Source organism: Talpa occidentalis, unplaced genomic scaffold (assembly GCF_014898055.3).
Source record: "Talpa occidentalis isolate TD23 unplaced genomic scaffold, MPIMG_talOcc4v2.1 talOcc4.5, whole genome shotgun sequence".
Lineage (NCBI taxonomy): Eukaryota > Metazoa > Chordata > Mammalia > Eulipotyphla > Talpidae > Talpa > Talpa occidentalis.
This window is the reverse complement of record NW_023604861.1, coordinates 49,931,305-49,947,158: the sequence shown is the minus strand read 5'-3', so window position 1 is coordinate 49,947,158 and position 15,854 is coordinate 49,931,305. Positions and strand designations below refer to the sequence as shown.

Genomic DNA, 15,854 nt, shown 5'->3' with positions numbered 1-15,854 from the left:
TTACACTGGTGAGAATGACTTGTATCAAAAAGAGTACAGACAACAAGTGTTGGCAAAGGTATAGACACAAAATACACAATTGGTGGAAATGCAAACTGATCCAGCCTCTATGGAAAACAGTATGGAGGTCAAATATTAAAAATGATTGAAATATTAAAAATATATCAAAATATTAAAAATGCTAAATATTAAAAAATAGATCTATTTGATCAAGCAATTCTACTCCTAGTTATCTATTCAAAGAACATAAAAGCACTAATTCAAAAAGATATATGCACTCCTATGTATGTGCCCAATGACAGATGACTAAATAAAGAAGGTGTGATATATATACACAATGCAATACTATGCAGCTATTAAAAAAGATGGAATCTTGTCATTTTCAACAACAGAGATAAGACTGGAGGGAACAGTGCTAAGTAAAATAAGGCAAGAAAAAGACAAATACTGAATGAATTCACTCAGGTGGGATGTAAAGAATCAAAACAATGAAATAGACCAACCCAAAGGAAAACAAACCCTTGGAATCTGACTATGAAATAGGAATTGCCAAAGGGGGAGACATGGTATGAGCAAAGGGTGGAGGAGGCCCGTGGACCATGGTGGAGGGTTACTGGTACTTTGAGGGTGGGTTTGGTGTGGTAACATACATTTGAAGAGGTGTGAAACTGTACTCCTGAAATATAGTGTTGTAAACCAATGTTACTTCAATAAATAAATAAATAAATAATTCATCTACAAAGTTATTCTTCATTTTAATTGAACAAAAGATTAACTTCCACAGGTATTCTTTTCTTTCTCCAAAAACAAACAAACCAAAAACTACAGTTGCCATCAATAAATGTAAGGTATCACCTTCACTCATCTGCTCTGGAGTACACTCTATTCTGTTGGTATTTTCAACTTTTTTGTTCCATTATACTTCACTAACTTGGCATGCTATGTCCATTAACTTGACATTGAGCACATATGAATGGATCTTTTCCTACCCCATCCAGAACCTACCTTGCTCCATCAGTCAATTCCTCCCTCCCCACAATGCTAATATTTGCCTCTCTCATGGCTTTTTCTCAGCTATAAACATGCCTTTCATCTTACTGCCTGCCTTGATGACATACCCTCCTGGATGACATATACACCTCTGGCTACTGTATTCATCTTACCCTCCAACTCATTTAGTTCTCCAATGAGTAGTCTGTATTTTCAGATTTCTTTAAACTACTCACAAGCTGACTTTTCTATTACTACAAAAAGTCCCCCAGAAAGCCCTTGTGACTTTTCAAATGATAAATCTTGTGGCCATTTTTCAGTGCTTTTCTTCTTCTTCCATATTTCAATTATATCGTGACTCTATGATTTCCTCCCTTCTTTCTACTTGAATTATTTTAATCCCAGCCTTTATCATTCTGCTTCTTTCGATATCTCTTCTGTGTCCTTCTAAGTTAGTCTTTCACCTTAAATGTTTATATTGCCCAGGGCTGTCCTTGGGGACTTGAAGTCAATCATGTTCGGATTTATCTTCTAGCACAACTAACACACAACCTACACAGATACTTAGCCTTCTCAGACCCAACCAAACCACCTCTCATTAAAAATCCCACTTGCACTTCAATGTTCATTTCTTCTATCACACTTACCCAGATGATTCCTTAAGAATTGAAGATCAGTTTCTCTCTTCCAAAGTTCTTTTGGCATCTCTAGTCCTTGTGTGCCTACCCAACATCATCCTACTTTTTCAAGTACACATCATTTCCCAAGTAGATTAAAGAGTGGATTTTGGAGACAATCAGACCAGGATTTGAACTGAGGCATTAACCCTAGCTATGCCACATTTGGCAAATTTTATTAAGTATCTCAGGCTCAAGTTCTTTGACTAAAATTAAGGAGGCCATGAGTATTGTGGTTGAGAACACATTCCCAAAATGCATGGTCTGTGTTAAATGCCAGATCTACCACTTACTATGTGATTTTTGACAAGTCGTTTAACCTCTGTATATCTCAGTTTTCTTGTAGTGAGGTGGAGTCCAGTAACGGCACTTATGATGTTGAAGTGACGATAAGGTGAGTTAATATTATTCCAGTTTTAAGAGTAATGCCTGGAACTGTATAAACATGGACCGTTATTATTATTACCTACCTGCTAGGGATAATGTGAAGATTAGTGTGCCTGAACCTTGATAGATAAACAAAAAATGGCAGTTATTCTTAAAAAAGACTGTTTCTCCCTTTAAGTGTAATATTTAAGGTCCAAATAAGCTTGCTTATACTTAGAAGTAGGAAAGTACCCTCTATCCGTCTGTCTGTTGGTTGGTCAGTCTGCTGGTTGGTCTGCCTGCCTGTCTATCTATGCATCCATCATATTGTAAAAAATATCTTATAAACACACTGTTATAACTGTGGAAATTAGGTTTGTATGCTGGTTAAAACTGTACTCAGAAACTATTTGTTGCTCCAAATGTCCATCAAAAGGCAACTAAATAAACACACGGTGGTGTTATATACATTAAGTGCAATTGTACTCATCAATAAAGTTAAATGGACTACTGATAAACAATAAAAAAGAATGCACTTCAAATATATTATTTTGAATGAAAGAAACTTAACACAAAAGAATAAATGACTTCCATTTATATGAAATGCTAGCAAATGGAAACTAATCTCTACATAGATCAGCTGTTGCTGAGGCCAAGGGTGGCAGTGTGGCTATCTGCACAGGGGCACAAGGGAACTTGGGGATGATGGAAATGTTCTCTATGTCAATCATGGTGATAATGACATAGGTTCATAAATTTGTCAAAATTCAGCAGGCTATAGATTTAAAATCCATGCAGTTTGTTGAATGTAAATTATACTCTAATAACATCAATTTTAAAATCAAACTGTTCACTGAATGAATGAGAACAAAATATCTATTCTATGTGAAAGATTATTACTTTCCTGGAGACCATAAGGGAGGACAAGAGAAAATTCTGACAGTAACGGCATAGCTTTGGGGAAACACTGTGAAGTTCCCCGCTCTCTACTGACAAAGCTAGGCCATCTTGGTATAAACCTGTCAGTTTATACTGCCTTTGAGAAGCTCATAATAAGTTATGATAATCCACTGGAAATCCAAGAAAACCTTGGGTAAGTGGGTATGGATGAAGCCACTGAGTTGATATTTATGAGATAAGACATTGATCCCAATGTATTGGCTGGGAATCTCTAGAATTAGTACACTTGACTGGCCAATTTGGTATATATGGAATATTATTTAGAGGTAAGGAATGAGTAATTCATCCTTTATGCAAGGCTTTCCAGTCAAGTGCCTGTTAGGGTATCACTGACAGGTAGGAAGCTGACACTGGAGAGCAAAGACTTTACTGAGCTGAGGAAGTATCTGCTATAATGGAATTTGGTCACACAGTGCTGTCATCCGAACCAGCAACTAGAATCCCGAGTAAAGGGGATGCTGTCATGCCTGAACAGAAATTTGGCAAGCACACGTGGGTAAGCATTTTCACTTTTGTTAAAGTTCTAGTCGATTAAGTATCTTGAATTTTTATTTCCTTGATAAAATGAAAATGGCAATTTCAGTCGGCATCTTTTTTCATGATCATCATTTATTATTTATTATATACTCATCTATGTAGACAAACAAAATTCAGTTAAAACTTAAATAACTCAATTATCTTAACTTAGGGGGAAAAAAGTTTGGCTTTTTGGCAAGAGTAAACTCCCAAGGAGTAAAGAGCAGAAAAATAAGTAAATTCAGTAAAATAGTTAGAACAACTCATCATCATAGTTTGTTGGTGGAGGACCACAAAGGTGATTACTGAAGCACAGCTCAACTTCAGGGTTAACTACAGCGTTATTTGATGTCAGCCCTGTGACATCAACATCCAGGAAGAGCAGGAAGCCTGAGACACAGGGCCAAGGAACAAAGGATTGTCAACAGCATTACTGCCTGAACCTAGAACAGCGTTAGTGAACAGTAATGCTGTCATTAGCTAATTGCTTAGCCTTTCTATGTTTGTGCCAACTGGCCATGACTGATACTCACATAGGCTTGGTCTTAAAGCATGACATATTTCATTACAGATTAATGATGTGTGGTGTAAGAGATTGGTTTCCTGGATTCTTCAAAGGTATTGTACATGAAGAAAATATTTTGTGTTACTTCTAGTTTGCTTTCAGTCTTAATAGTAAAAAAGAAAATCTTTTGTTTCCTTCTGTGTTATCCAGTTGGCTAAAACATGTTATATTAGTGTTAAGTCTCCATTCCAACATGACAGAGTCAGCATTTTTATGAATACACATCTGTCACTTCACACCTGTACTCAATTTCAATGCTGGGGTAATATTTAAAAGATCATGAATATTTCCTTTTCATTAACGACTTTGTGAATAAGGACTATTAAAACTCAAGCAGTCTCAATAATAAAACCTTCCACACTCTATGCCCTTCTCTTTATCCTCCAATCCCCGCTGGTAACCAGTATATTTCTTCACAAAGTCTAAGAATTATTATTGCCAGGCTTTGCCAGTATGCTTTATTTGACTGCTTATTTATATGGGCTCATCATATAAATCTCTGATTCCATTTCCTAGGTTCTCACAATTTATACCAAGGTAAGCCTCACATATTTTGCTAGAGATACAGTGAGACAGTGAGGATACTGTTCCCTTTTGTATACTTTTATTTGTTTGCCTCTGTTACTTCCCAAAGCACATCCCTTAAGCATCCAGACTGGAAATGCTTGAAATCAATTTTGTCTGTGGCTTTTTCATCACCAGGATAAAGTTTAGAACAACCATCTGGCCATAACAGTAAACAGCAATGATAAGCATATAACCACCCTGCTCAAATCTCCATCACTTTTGAATAAACACAAAAGAGGAAGCATGAGGCTGATTTCCAAAGAAATATACCTGACCTCTGGGTAGTTGATGCCAGTTTCTCTGTGCCAATGAGGATGATGATGACGATGATGATGATGATGCAGTAATGGTTAAACACCCAGTAGGTGCTAAGGATTATACCAAATGTTATACACTTTGCCTCTAACCCTCCTGACCACTACCTGAGCTGGGTACTATTACCCCAATTTTACAAATAAAAATAGAGAGAGATTGACTGGCTGGCTTAATGCCACATGACACTAAAAATGTAGAATCAGAATTCAAATCCAGACCAAGCTGAATGGAAAACTGTTTTGTCTTTAGCTTTATCTCTTTTAGTTCATTAAAGCTAAAAAGTCAAGATTATGGGAGTTCTTGAATTTTTGGGAGAGTTTATTGAGAAGGTAATTGCCTGTGACTACAGTGACAGGTGCTATATAATATAATATAGAGGTGTGCTATAATATAATATAATATAATATAATATAATATAATATAATATAATATAATATAATATAATATAATATAATATAATTAATATAATATAATATAATATAACATAATATAATATAGAGGTGCTATATAATAGACTCATAGATAATAAAAGCATATATTCTGAGACTGTGTCCAACTGCTAAGAGTCAACCTGACTCTCTTTTTCAAATAATGTCAGGGTAAAGCTGGAGCATGTGACCATATCAATGAATAATAAGGTATCCTTAGATACCCCAAGGCAGAAGTTTGAGAATCAGTGTCTTTTATATTCAGCAGACTGTTGGCTATTAATCTGCTAAGGAATACAAAGGACAAAGCAAGATCTATTATTATCAGTTTAGAGGTTGACAAGATAATCCTCAGAAACACACAGGTTCCTGTTAAACTACATTAATGTTTTTTCATCTATTCATCCATCTATTCATTCATTCATTCATTCATTCATTCATTCAAAAACATTTACTGCATATAAAATAGTAATAGGACAGAGCAACAAGAAAACAGTAGATGTGGGGACATGGTGTGTGTGTGTGTGTGTATATGTGTGCATGTGCACACGCACGTGTTTGTAAAGATGACTCAGACACAGATACTGCATGTAAAGAACATAGACTGATATGGGATTTCCTCAATTAAAAAAAAACTGTGGCCCAGATCCCAACCCACCATATAAGTATACATTTTGAGACCATGGTCTGGCAAGTACACACACAACTGAAATTTTCATAAAATTTGCCCTTTAAATTTGTAATATACTCTGGTATTTCCTATTCTAACCTACTAAAATACTTTTTTTAAAAAGATTTATTTATTTTCATTCATTCATTCATTCATTCATTCATTCATTCATTTATACAAGCACTGGGTACAGTCAGAAGTGCGGGAGGGTGAGAGAATTCACCAGAGCCAGAGGGGAGAGCAGAACAGGCAGACTGACGAAATACACTGCTGAGGGGAGCAGCGGGCGGCAGGAGAGGTCTGCGCGCCATGTGGGACCCTCGCTAGTGGCTGTGGATCGAACTGGTGCTGCAGAGGCTGCAGGCAGCTTCGCAACCCAGCGCTCAACTGCTGCGCCACTGGGGAGGCCCATAACCTACTAAAATACTTTATAAAAAAAGTATAGTTTGCTTGAGAGAATGATTTATAGATGTTTATGTCCACATCTGTTGAGTGTAATGAAGTCAGTGAAGTAATCTAGTGAGCCTTTTCAGATAATGCAGTATTTGACTTGGTCCTTGAAAGACAGGATGAGAAGAGCAGTGGCATTCTAGGGAAAGTGGGCAGTATGCATAAATGCATGGTGGCAGAGAAGCACAGAACTGAAACATGAAATCATAAAGTGCATGGAAGGTGTTGATGGTACAGTGGTGAAGATAGCTATTTTCCATAAGGTACATGAAAGAAGAAATATAGGATTTAGCCAAATCAAAGAGGGAAAATGAAGGTTTTGAACAAGGGAATGTAGGAATGGGGTTATATTTAGGTGAGATTCATCAGACAAGATCCAAAGAAGAAGAATTGGTGACAATCTCTTCACTCTCCCTTTAATCTACTTTGGGGACACCTCACCTAACCATGGGAAAGTCTGCTTGCAGGTGAGACTTATGGTGCAAAGTCCTGCTCTGACCTTGTCTGCATGACAAGCAAACCAAGGATTCCATAGTGGACCTAGGCAAACCAAGAATTCCAAAGAGGAACTGGACTGAGACAACCCAAAGTCTCACATGCCATAAACACTAAGGAATGTTGAACAGAATGCAAGATTTTTTTTTTTAAATATAGAATTGAATTCACAGAAAAGGTAAAAGGAAATGAAAAGCTGAGAAATTTGCTGTGATGTGGTGGTTACAAAAGGAGAAGTTACTGGTCTCATTATCTTGGGGAATTTTGTTGTTATCTACCTGGAGAAAGGAACCAAAGCTGTGGGCCTTCAGAGTTAGAACACTGGAAAAAAGACACCTACATAAATTCTGATCCTGAACAATGAATAAATGGGTTAGAGAAAAATCTATGTACTGGCAGATAGAGATGAAAATACTTTCTAGTGGTTCCTGACTGGGTTTTAGGTTAAAACGACAATAAAATTCTCCTCAGGAATTTGAAATCACAGACTCAAGTCTTACATGAGTTTGGAATTTGTATTTATATCACCTTCTAGGTGTACAAACTACCCAGCAAAGAAATTAATCTAATATTTGGCTCCAGATATTGACAAGTCTGGGGCAAAAGAAAGGAGCACAAGCAATACTACACTGAAGGAACACTCCCACCATAAGGGCTATAAGGAAGACTAGCAGAAAAATAATGCTCATTAATTCACAAAGAAAAATTTCAAAATTTAAGGAAATAATCCACCAAGAAGCCACGATAAACAGAAGCACAGACCTCCAAATATAGATTAATATAGAAAAATAATCTTAAGAGGACATAAAAGTATGTGTGCTGTATTGTAAAGTGATGAGATACTAAGAAAGGCACAAAATATACCTTAAAAACCCCATCTAAATAGATTTTAAAAAGGGGGCCAAACATCACTTCTAGAAATTAAAAACATAGTTCATCATAATTTTCAATGGGCATTTTGAGCAAAAGATTAGCATAGCCTATGAAAAAACTAATGAATTGTAGATAGATCTATGAAAATGACCCAGGATGCAATAAAGACAAAGAGGTAGAAATAATGAAAGAAGGGTAAAACAATATGCAATTACAGCACAGGTCCCATATAAATTTAGTAAGAGTGCCAAAAAATGAAGTGAAAATGGAGAATTGGTAATATTCAAATAATTAATCCCTAAGAATTTTCCAGAATTTATGAAAGATATAAACCCCCAATTGAAGAAGCATGAAACTCAAACAGGAGAATAAAAGTAAATCCACAAGCAAATGCAGTGAAACTGCAAAACAGTAAAACAAAGAGAAAAAAAACCACAAAAGCAAACAGGGAAAAACAAATAGTCCATCAAGAAATGAAAACCAACCACAGACTTTTATTCAAGGGAGAATAAATGTAGACCTAGAATTCTATTTCCAGCTAAACTATCAATGAAAATTGAGAGGAAAACAAAGACATTTTAGATAAACAAGACTGAGTGATTTAGCATCACGGACACTTAAAGAATTACAAAAAGATATATTTTAGGAAGAAGGAAATTTAAGCCAGAGGGAAGGAATGGGAGACAAGAAGGAAAAGCCTCCATTATATTACTTTTTCTGTTTTGAAATAAAAATATACAAACATGGAAGACCCAATTTAGCTTGTTTAAAACACTTTGCTTGGAAAAGGTTAAATGTTAATATTGACAAAGAGCAACTGCTATCAAATGTCCTCTTGAAGCACCAAAAATAACATAAAATTATTGATTTACCCATAAATATTAATGAATATGACCTGAGCATCTTCTAGGTATAAAGAACACACTTTGTACCCAAACTTTGCTGAATAAGTGAAAGATATATAGAGAGAAAAAATATATATATAATTTCATTTTTTGTACACTATTTTTTCTTCCTGTCCTAACTTGTGTGGAATTCTGAAGGATTCAGTCTTTTAAAAGCAAATCTGAAAAATACAAATCCTGAGTAGCACCATAAATAATAAATCTATACTTCCAAATTATTAAAAAGGACACTTGCTAATCCTGTTCAATTTATAATTATATTACAGATAAAAGAATGCAATTTTGTGATTTGATACAACCCATATAAATTCAGCTTTTAGCAGTGATAGTGAAGGCAAAGATAAACAGCTGGGACTACATCAAATTAAAGAGCTTCTGCACAGCAAAAGAGACAATAACAAAAACAAAGAGAAACCCCACCAACTGGGAGAACATTTTTGCAACCAACACTAATGATAAAGGACTGATCACAAAAATCTGCAAAGAGCTGATGAGACTCAACAACAACAAAGAAAATAACCCAGTTAAAAAATGGGCAGAAGAGCTAAAAAGAAACTTCTCTGAAGAGGAAATGCAAATGGCCAACAGGCATATGAAAAAATGTTCAACATCACTTGTAATCAGGGAAATGCAAATCAAAACTACCATGAGATACCATCTCACACCGGTGAGAATGGCACATATTAAAAAAACTAGCAACAGCAAATGTTGGCGAGGTTGTGGAGAAAAAGGAACTCTCCTGCACTGTTGGTGGGAGTGCAAACTGGTCCAACCACTATGGAGAGCTGTGTGGAGATTTCTTGACCTACTAAACATAGAGCTTCCATATGATCCAGCAATTCCACTCCTAGGTATTTACCCAAAGGACACAGAAACATCCATTCCAAAGAGCGCCTGCACACCTATGTTTATAGCAGCACTATTTACAATAGCTAAGCTTTGGAAACAGCCCAAATGCCCAAAAATAGATGACTGGATCAAGAAGATGTGGTACATATATACCATGGAATATTACTCAGCATTCAAAAAAGATAAACACATGCAATTTGCAGCAACATGGATGGCGCTGGAAGGGATCATGCTCAGTGAAATAAGCCAAAAAGAAAAAGAAAAATACCGGATGGTCTCACTCATAGCAGGAATCTAGAAAACTTAAATAAGGGACCAGGAAAATGAATAACTATAAGAAAGTGAAAATCAAAACCAACAAAATACTATGAACCAGAGACACTTTTTGGGGGGTGGGGGGCGGGAGGGGAGGGATTGGGGTCAGAATGGGGGGTTGCAATTGTATGGGGAATATAAAAATAAAATTTATTATAAAAAAAAAGATGTAAATAGAAAAGGAAATTTACTACAGTGTTCAAAAGAAGAAGTGGTTTGGAACTTCAGATACAGTATGGGTATCAAAAGAAGCAGCTCCAATTGTATGAAGAGGAATGGAGGGCCTCCCCGGTGGCGCAGCGGTTGAGCGCTGGGTTGCGATGCTGCCCGCGGCCTCTGTGCCACTGGTTTGATCCCCGGCTGCTCCCCGGCCACCGGAGGAGGGTCCCACATGGCGCGCAGACCTCTCCTGCCGCCCGCTGCTCCCCTCAGCAGTGTGCTTCGGTCCTTCTGCCTGCTCTGCTCCCCGCTCTGGCTCTGGTGAATTCTCTCACCCTCCCGTGCTTCTGACTGTACCCAGTGCATGTATAAACAAAACAAACAAACAAATTAAAAAAATAAATAAATAAATAAATAAATAAATAAAATTCAGCTTTTAAAGGATTCAATGTCTTTCTAAATAAAGCTAACTCAGCAAGAGAAATAGATGGGACATAAATTGGAATTCACTTCAATGTATTATCCATACAACAAAAAGGACTTCTCACTATGGCTACAGAACAAAATGCCAAATCCACATTTACATTTGTAGAATCAGGTAACAAGACACAGAATCTGTTCACATTTATAGTCCCATAACTAAGCAAATACAAGGGCAAAAATTACCAACCATTTTTCAGCAGACAAGAAATGCGTATGTTACAGAAGTTTATATATCTGCCAAAAAATACAAGGGGGGAATAATAGTCTTCTTTTATAAAAATACTAAAATTTAATTGAATACATTTCTTTAGCTAAAAACCCAATGTTCATCTGCTTTGTGAACAGCATCTAGTAGAATCTCTCATCCTAAGCACACAATGAAGATCTGCTGATGAAGAGGACTTACACTTTTCCTTTTCAATTTTTGTTTTTGGGAACATTTAGGTTATAACATAGAAGAACAAAAATGCCTACCTCTAATTAATAGAACATTAGTTTTGAGACATAATGTTTATTCTAGAAAGAAAAATGCCACACAAACAAATTCCAGGTTGAGAAAAGATAAAATGTTAAATCATTTCAGTCCATAAATTCTAAATTAACAGTATTTATTTTAAACTATTATTTTGAAAACCAAGATGGCTCAAAATCTGTTAAGAGCTAACCTTCTAAGCATCTCCTAACTATTGTATGACTTTTTAGTTCCTCAGAAACCTTCACCGTGATACACAACCTCAGAGCCCTGACTTGCCATTTTTGGACATTTCTGCTGATAAGGACTGAAATGACTTTCCATTGTGCCTGATAAAGGTAATTTGTCTCTGGGGATCCACAAAATGGAGGCTACTCCAGTGGCCTGACCCACATCACAAATCCAATCCAACTCAATCCTTTCTGATGAGAAACATCTGTCAAGGGAATCTAACAAACACCAATCACAGTCCTCCAACCCAGCTTTAGCCAGTTTAATTTACCCTAGGAAATGGGACCTCTTAGCCTAATACGGAAATCTCCTAGCTAATCATGCCCAGTTTCTGTATTGTGTCTTCTAACACCCTATAAAACCAACTCCTGCCCCAAATCCTTTGGGAGAAGTGTTGCGCTACTTGTAAAGTGCTGTACTCCCCCAATCCATGGACTGCTTTCCCTTGAATAAAGGACATCAAGCTCATTACCAAATTGTTTTTGTTTTCCCATTCACCATGCCTTACCACCCTTTCCTCAAACTCTCCCACACCCTCTGAAGTCAAGGCAGCTTCCCACCCTCCACCAGCCAGAGGCAGTCTGGGCTGCCTCAGCATCTCTTAAAGAACTCAGAGAGTTCCAAGGAACAGCACTGATTTGGGTGGGCAGTGGGAATTTGGTTACAGAATTTTTTTTTTTAAGATTTATTTATTTATGCATAGAAGAACTGGGGTGCAGGCCAGAGATGCGGGGGTGGGGGGCGGTGAGAGGATTCACCAGAGACAGAGTGGGGAACAGAACAGGCCCACATGGCGAAGCAGACCTCGCCTAGTTACCAGATTTTTAACTGACTTAAGTTGTAGGAGAGCCCTGCATTGGTTTGTTTCAAAAAGCTGAAGATGCTGTTGTGTAGCAGCAGAAGGGGACAGAGCAGGAGCTCTGTGAACCGAGCAGACAGGTGAAGGAGAAGAGTCCTCCTGGAGCCGGCAGTGGCTTTTCAGGGTTTTATTGGGCTATCAAGCACATGGCAGGCAGGGGTGCGGGGTGGGGGGGCAGGAGGCTGGTAGGCCTCCTAGCCCCCAGCGAATCTTCACTCTTCCTGGGCTCTCAAGCATTCTCTCATGTCCTCTGCTTCTCTCTCTTCTAGTCTGCTGTTCCTCTGGTGTCCCCGTGATGCCGCCCTTATAAGCCCAGTCTCTCAGCCCAGGTGCACTCACCTGTGCATGCCTACACCCTACTCTAGGTACCCGCCATCAGGCATGCATTCAGGACCACAGGGTTCCATCATGAATCCTAATGGCAGGAGGATAGAAAAGCCTGATACTTTACTTACCCTATATGTTGTTACATGAGTATGGCTGGGCAAAGACCGTTAATAGAGGGTAGAGTGGCTGAGAGGTGAGCTCTGAAGTCATCCAGTTTGAAATCAAATCAACACCAACACTGTATGATCTCAGGCTACTACTTTACCATACTTGTGCCAGTTTTCCTCATCTGTAAATTACGATAAAAATACTACCTCCCTGAGGTCATTGTAAAGATCAAAGGAGAAAAGCGAAGCACAGTGCCTGGTGCTGAGTAAGAACTCCAGAAAGATTAGTTATTCTCAGTGGTAAGAGCAAAAGAAACATTAAAACATGAGTAAATAGAAAAAAGGTTCAGTACTAAACTTTAATTTAAATGATTTAAACTGTAAAACCAAGAGACATTTTCTTTAATAAGAGGTTATAATTCATAAAGATAACCTCCATTGATCTAAAAACTTTAATTCAAAGTATGTAATTTTCAGGTACCTACACATTTAAAAAATCTTGAATTCTGATTCCCAAAACTTTAATTGAGATTCTTGTAAAGGTCATTTGTAACAGATGATGTGCATCATCTGTTACATATTTTTAGAGATTTGTGCTGTGGGCTTAATAATATTACATTTAATTATTTTAAGCTATGATGACATAAAACAAACCTCAAAATGTCTTCTCAGGGCCCCAGAATCCTCACAGGAGGTACAAAGCCTTGCTTCACAGAGAGAGCTGCGTCATGCTGCATTCCTTTCCTTTCTCTTATTGTGTGTGGCCCCGCCAAGGTCAGAAAACAAGTAATATGAATCTACCAATTGGACTTCCTTCCTGACTGTCCTTTTGAGATTCAACACCCTGCCTTCAGAGCCCTTGTTAGAGAATTAACATAAGGCTGAAGCACAGAATCACCTACAAAGAAAGATACTGACGTCTCAGGGCATTATCTGCCTAACAAGGGATCTAAAGGTAAGTGAGGCAAGAATTTCCTGTCTTCCAATTTTCAGAAATCAAAGTGATGTTTTCACCAACTCACAAAAAGTCTTCCTCAAACAATGCATCACTGAGATCCTAGGCTCTCAAACTGCAAGTTCAGATAGTCACTTGAAGAATAATGATGACGTTTTTTCTCATTATTTAAAAAAAAGGACAAGATTTTGACTAAAATATAAACATAAAGCAGACTCTGAGCACATTTTTTTTGTTGTTGTTATTACTTCTTCTAATTGTTAAGTTATACTCCTTAGTCCTAAATGCAGCCATGGAGTGCTACTGAGTTGATTTGTTGAGGATTATTCTGAAGTCCTCAACGCTCAATTTTTTCCCCCTTAAATTAGGAAATTTAACTATTACCTTTAAATATTACCTATGGTTTCAAAAGCACCTTTAGAAGTTAGGAGAAAAACAGTCCAGTCTTTCACAGAGTGGTGAAATCTGCAATATTCAATCTAAAGATGAATTTAGAATGTAGGTCTCATGCACATACTCACCAGGGGTTCTGCCATAATAATGCGAATCTTACGCTCAGCCTGTGTGGTGAAGTTGACAAATAAACTTTTGAGGACATATTCCCCTGGCTTGCTGTCTGGGTCCACATTGATGGGTAACATGGTTGGCGGCCCTTTCTCCCGTTGTGTGCCAGAAACAGGTGGAACTGGAGGTTTGATATAACCGTTGCCCACTGGAGAAGCTGCAAAATAGAATGGATATTCTTACTGGCCAAAACCAAGATTATAAATATTTAGATTTGCTGGAATAAACCATACATAAGTTTATGAATCATCAAGAATGCTGCAATTAATATCCTAACCTGGACTTACTCTTTAGAATGGTAGCAGAATTTAATTATTTTGATTGCATTATATTTGTGTTATCGCCATATTTAATAATACTGAAATAATTTTCACTGCTACATTGCTTTGGGCAAATTATGTGGCAAATATATAAAACAGCTGATAAATTCTCAACATTTAAATATCTTTTTGGTTTCTTTTTTTAGGGAAATGGAGTAAGAAAATAAATGTGTGTGTGTGTATGTATGTATATGTGTGTGTGTGTGTGTGTACATACAAAAAAAAAGTGATTTCTTGTCAAGGCTTTCCTAATGACCCTGAGCTCTCTGCTTTCTGTGCTTCATCATAATAATGGACAAGACCTTGAGGTTATCCCTTCTAGAAGTCTCCAGGAACCACTTTTCAGAAGTCCTATTTTCACTCCAGAACAGGATGCTCTTCTTGAAAGATGAAAGAATCATGCAGTGCCCTATGTAGGTGCCGGGATACCCCTGCTCTTCCTATGTATAATGTGCTGATTCCCTACTTAGAGTAGATCTTGCAAGCAACCATCAGGCTTATGTTCTGTATGCAACAGATTCAGATGACTATTTCAAGTAGTTATAAAAAATTTATTCATAAATGATAATTTCATTTCTCTACTTTTTACTGTACTTTGACTACTCAATTCTAATATGTACTACCTCCTTCGACCTAAGAACTTAAGGTGATCAATTATCAATATCCAAAGAAAGTAATCTAAGAGTAAATTGGCTAAGGAAAGAGGCATCAGGAATGCTGAGGACAGGATATGGAAGACTTTTAAATGCAGTCTTAAACAGTTTTGGGTGATCAGATACAGGGACCAAGGAAGAGGAGAAAAAAAGGGATTCCCCAATTGGACACTGGGTGTGAAGAGTATGGTGATATGTCTTCAATAATAAAGGAGGCACAAAGGTCTCCTTGAAAGCTAAATGTTCTTCTTTTTTTTTACTTTCTTTTTTTTTTAAAGATTTATTTATTTATGCATACAAGAGCTGGGACATAGGCCAGAGGTGTGGGGTGGGATGTGTGTGCGTGTGTGTGTGTGTGTGTGTGTGTGTGTGTGTGTGTGTGTGTGTGTAAGAGGATTCACCAGAGACAGAGTGGGGAGCAGAACAGTCAGATCTACTGAAATATATTGCTAAGGGGAGCAGCATGTGGGTTAGCTCCCTGGCAGGAGATCGACCTCAAATATGTGCTGCAGTGGCTGCCGATAGCTTCATAGTGCTGAGACTTAACCCCTTGTGCCACCAGGGAGGCCCCTAAATGTTCTTTTTTTTAAATTTTTTAAATATATTTTTAAATTTTATTTTATACATTTTTTACATCATTTTTCATTTTTGCACAATGTATGCATTTTCATCTTGGTTATAGTACCCATACAATTTCCACCACTCTTGTTTTGATCCTACTCCCTCTTCCCGCCCCCCCCCCATTCTGCTCCCCCATAGTGTGTCTCTGGTTTATAGTTGCTT

The 15,854-nt window shown here is 37.4% G+C and overlaps 1 protein-coding gene across 3 annotated transcripts in view; it reads right to left on the bottom strand.

Moving 5' to 3' along the window:
- Positions 1-15,854, bottom strand: part of FRY (FRY microtubule binding protein) — a 386,045-nt gene that overhangs the window by 179,190 nt on the left and 191,001 nt on the right. For all 3 annotated transcript variants that reach the window (XM_054701594.1, XM_054701593.1, XM_037527137.2), the window contains one exon: positions 14,056-14,255. In XM_054701594.1, the coding sequence (XP_054557569.1) occupies positions 14,056-14,175 (120 nt within the window). In that variant the 5' untranslated portion in view covers positions 14,176-14,255. The remainder of the gene's footprint in view (positions 1-14,055; positions 14,256-15,854) is intronic.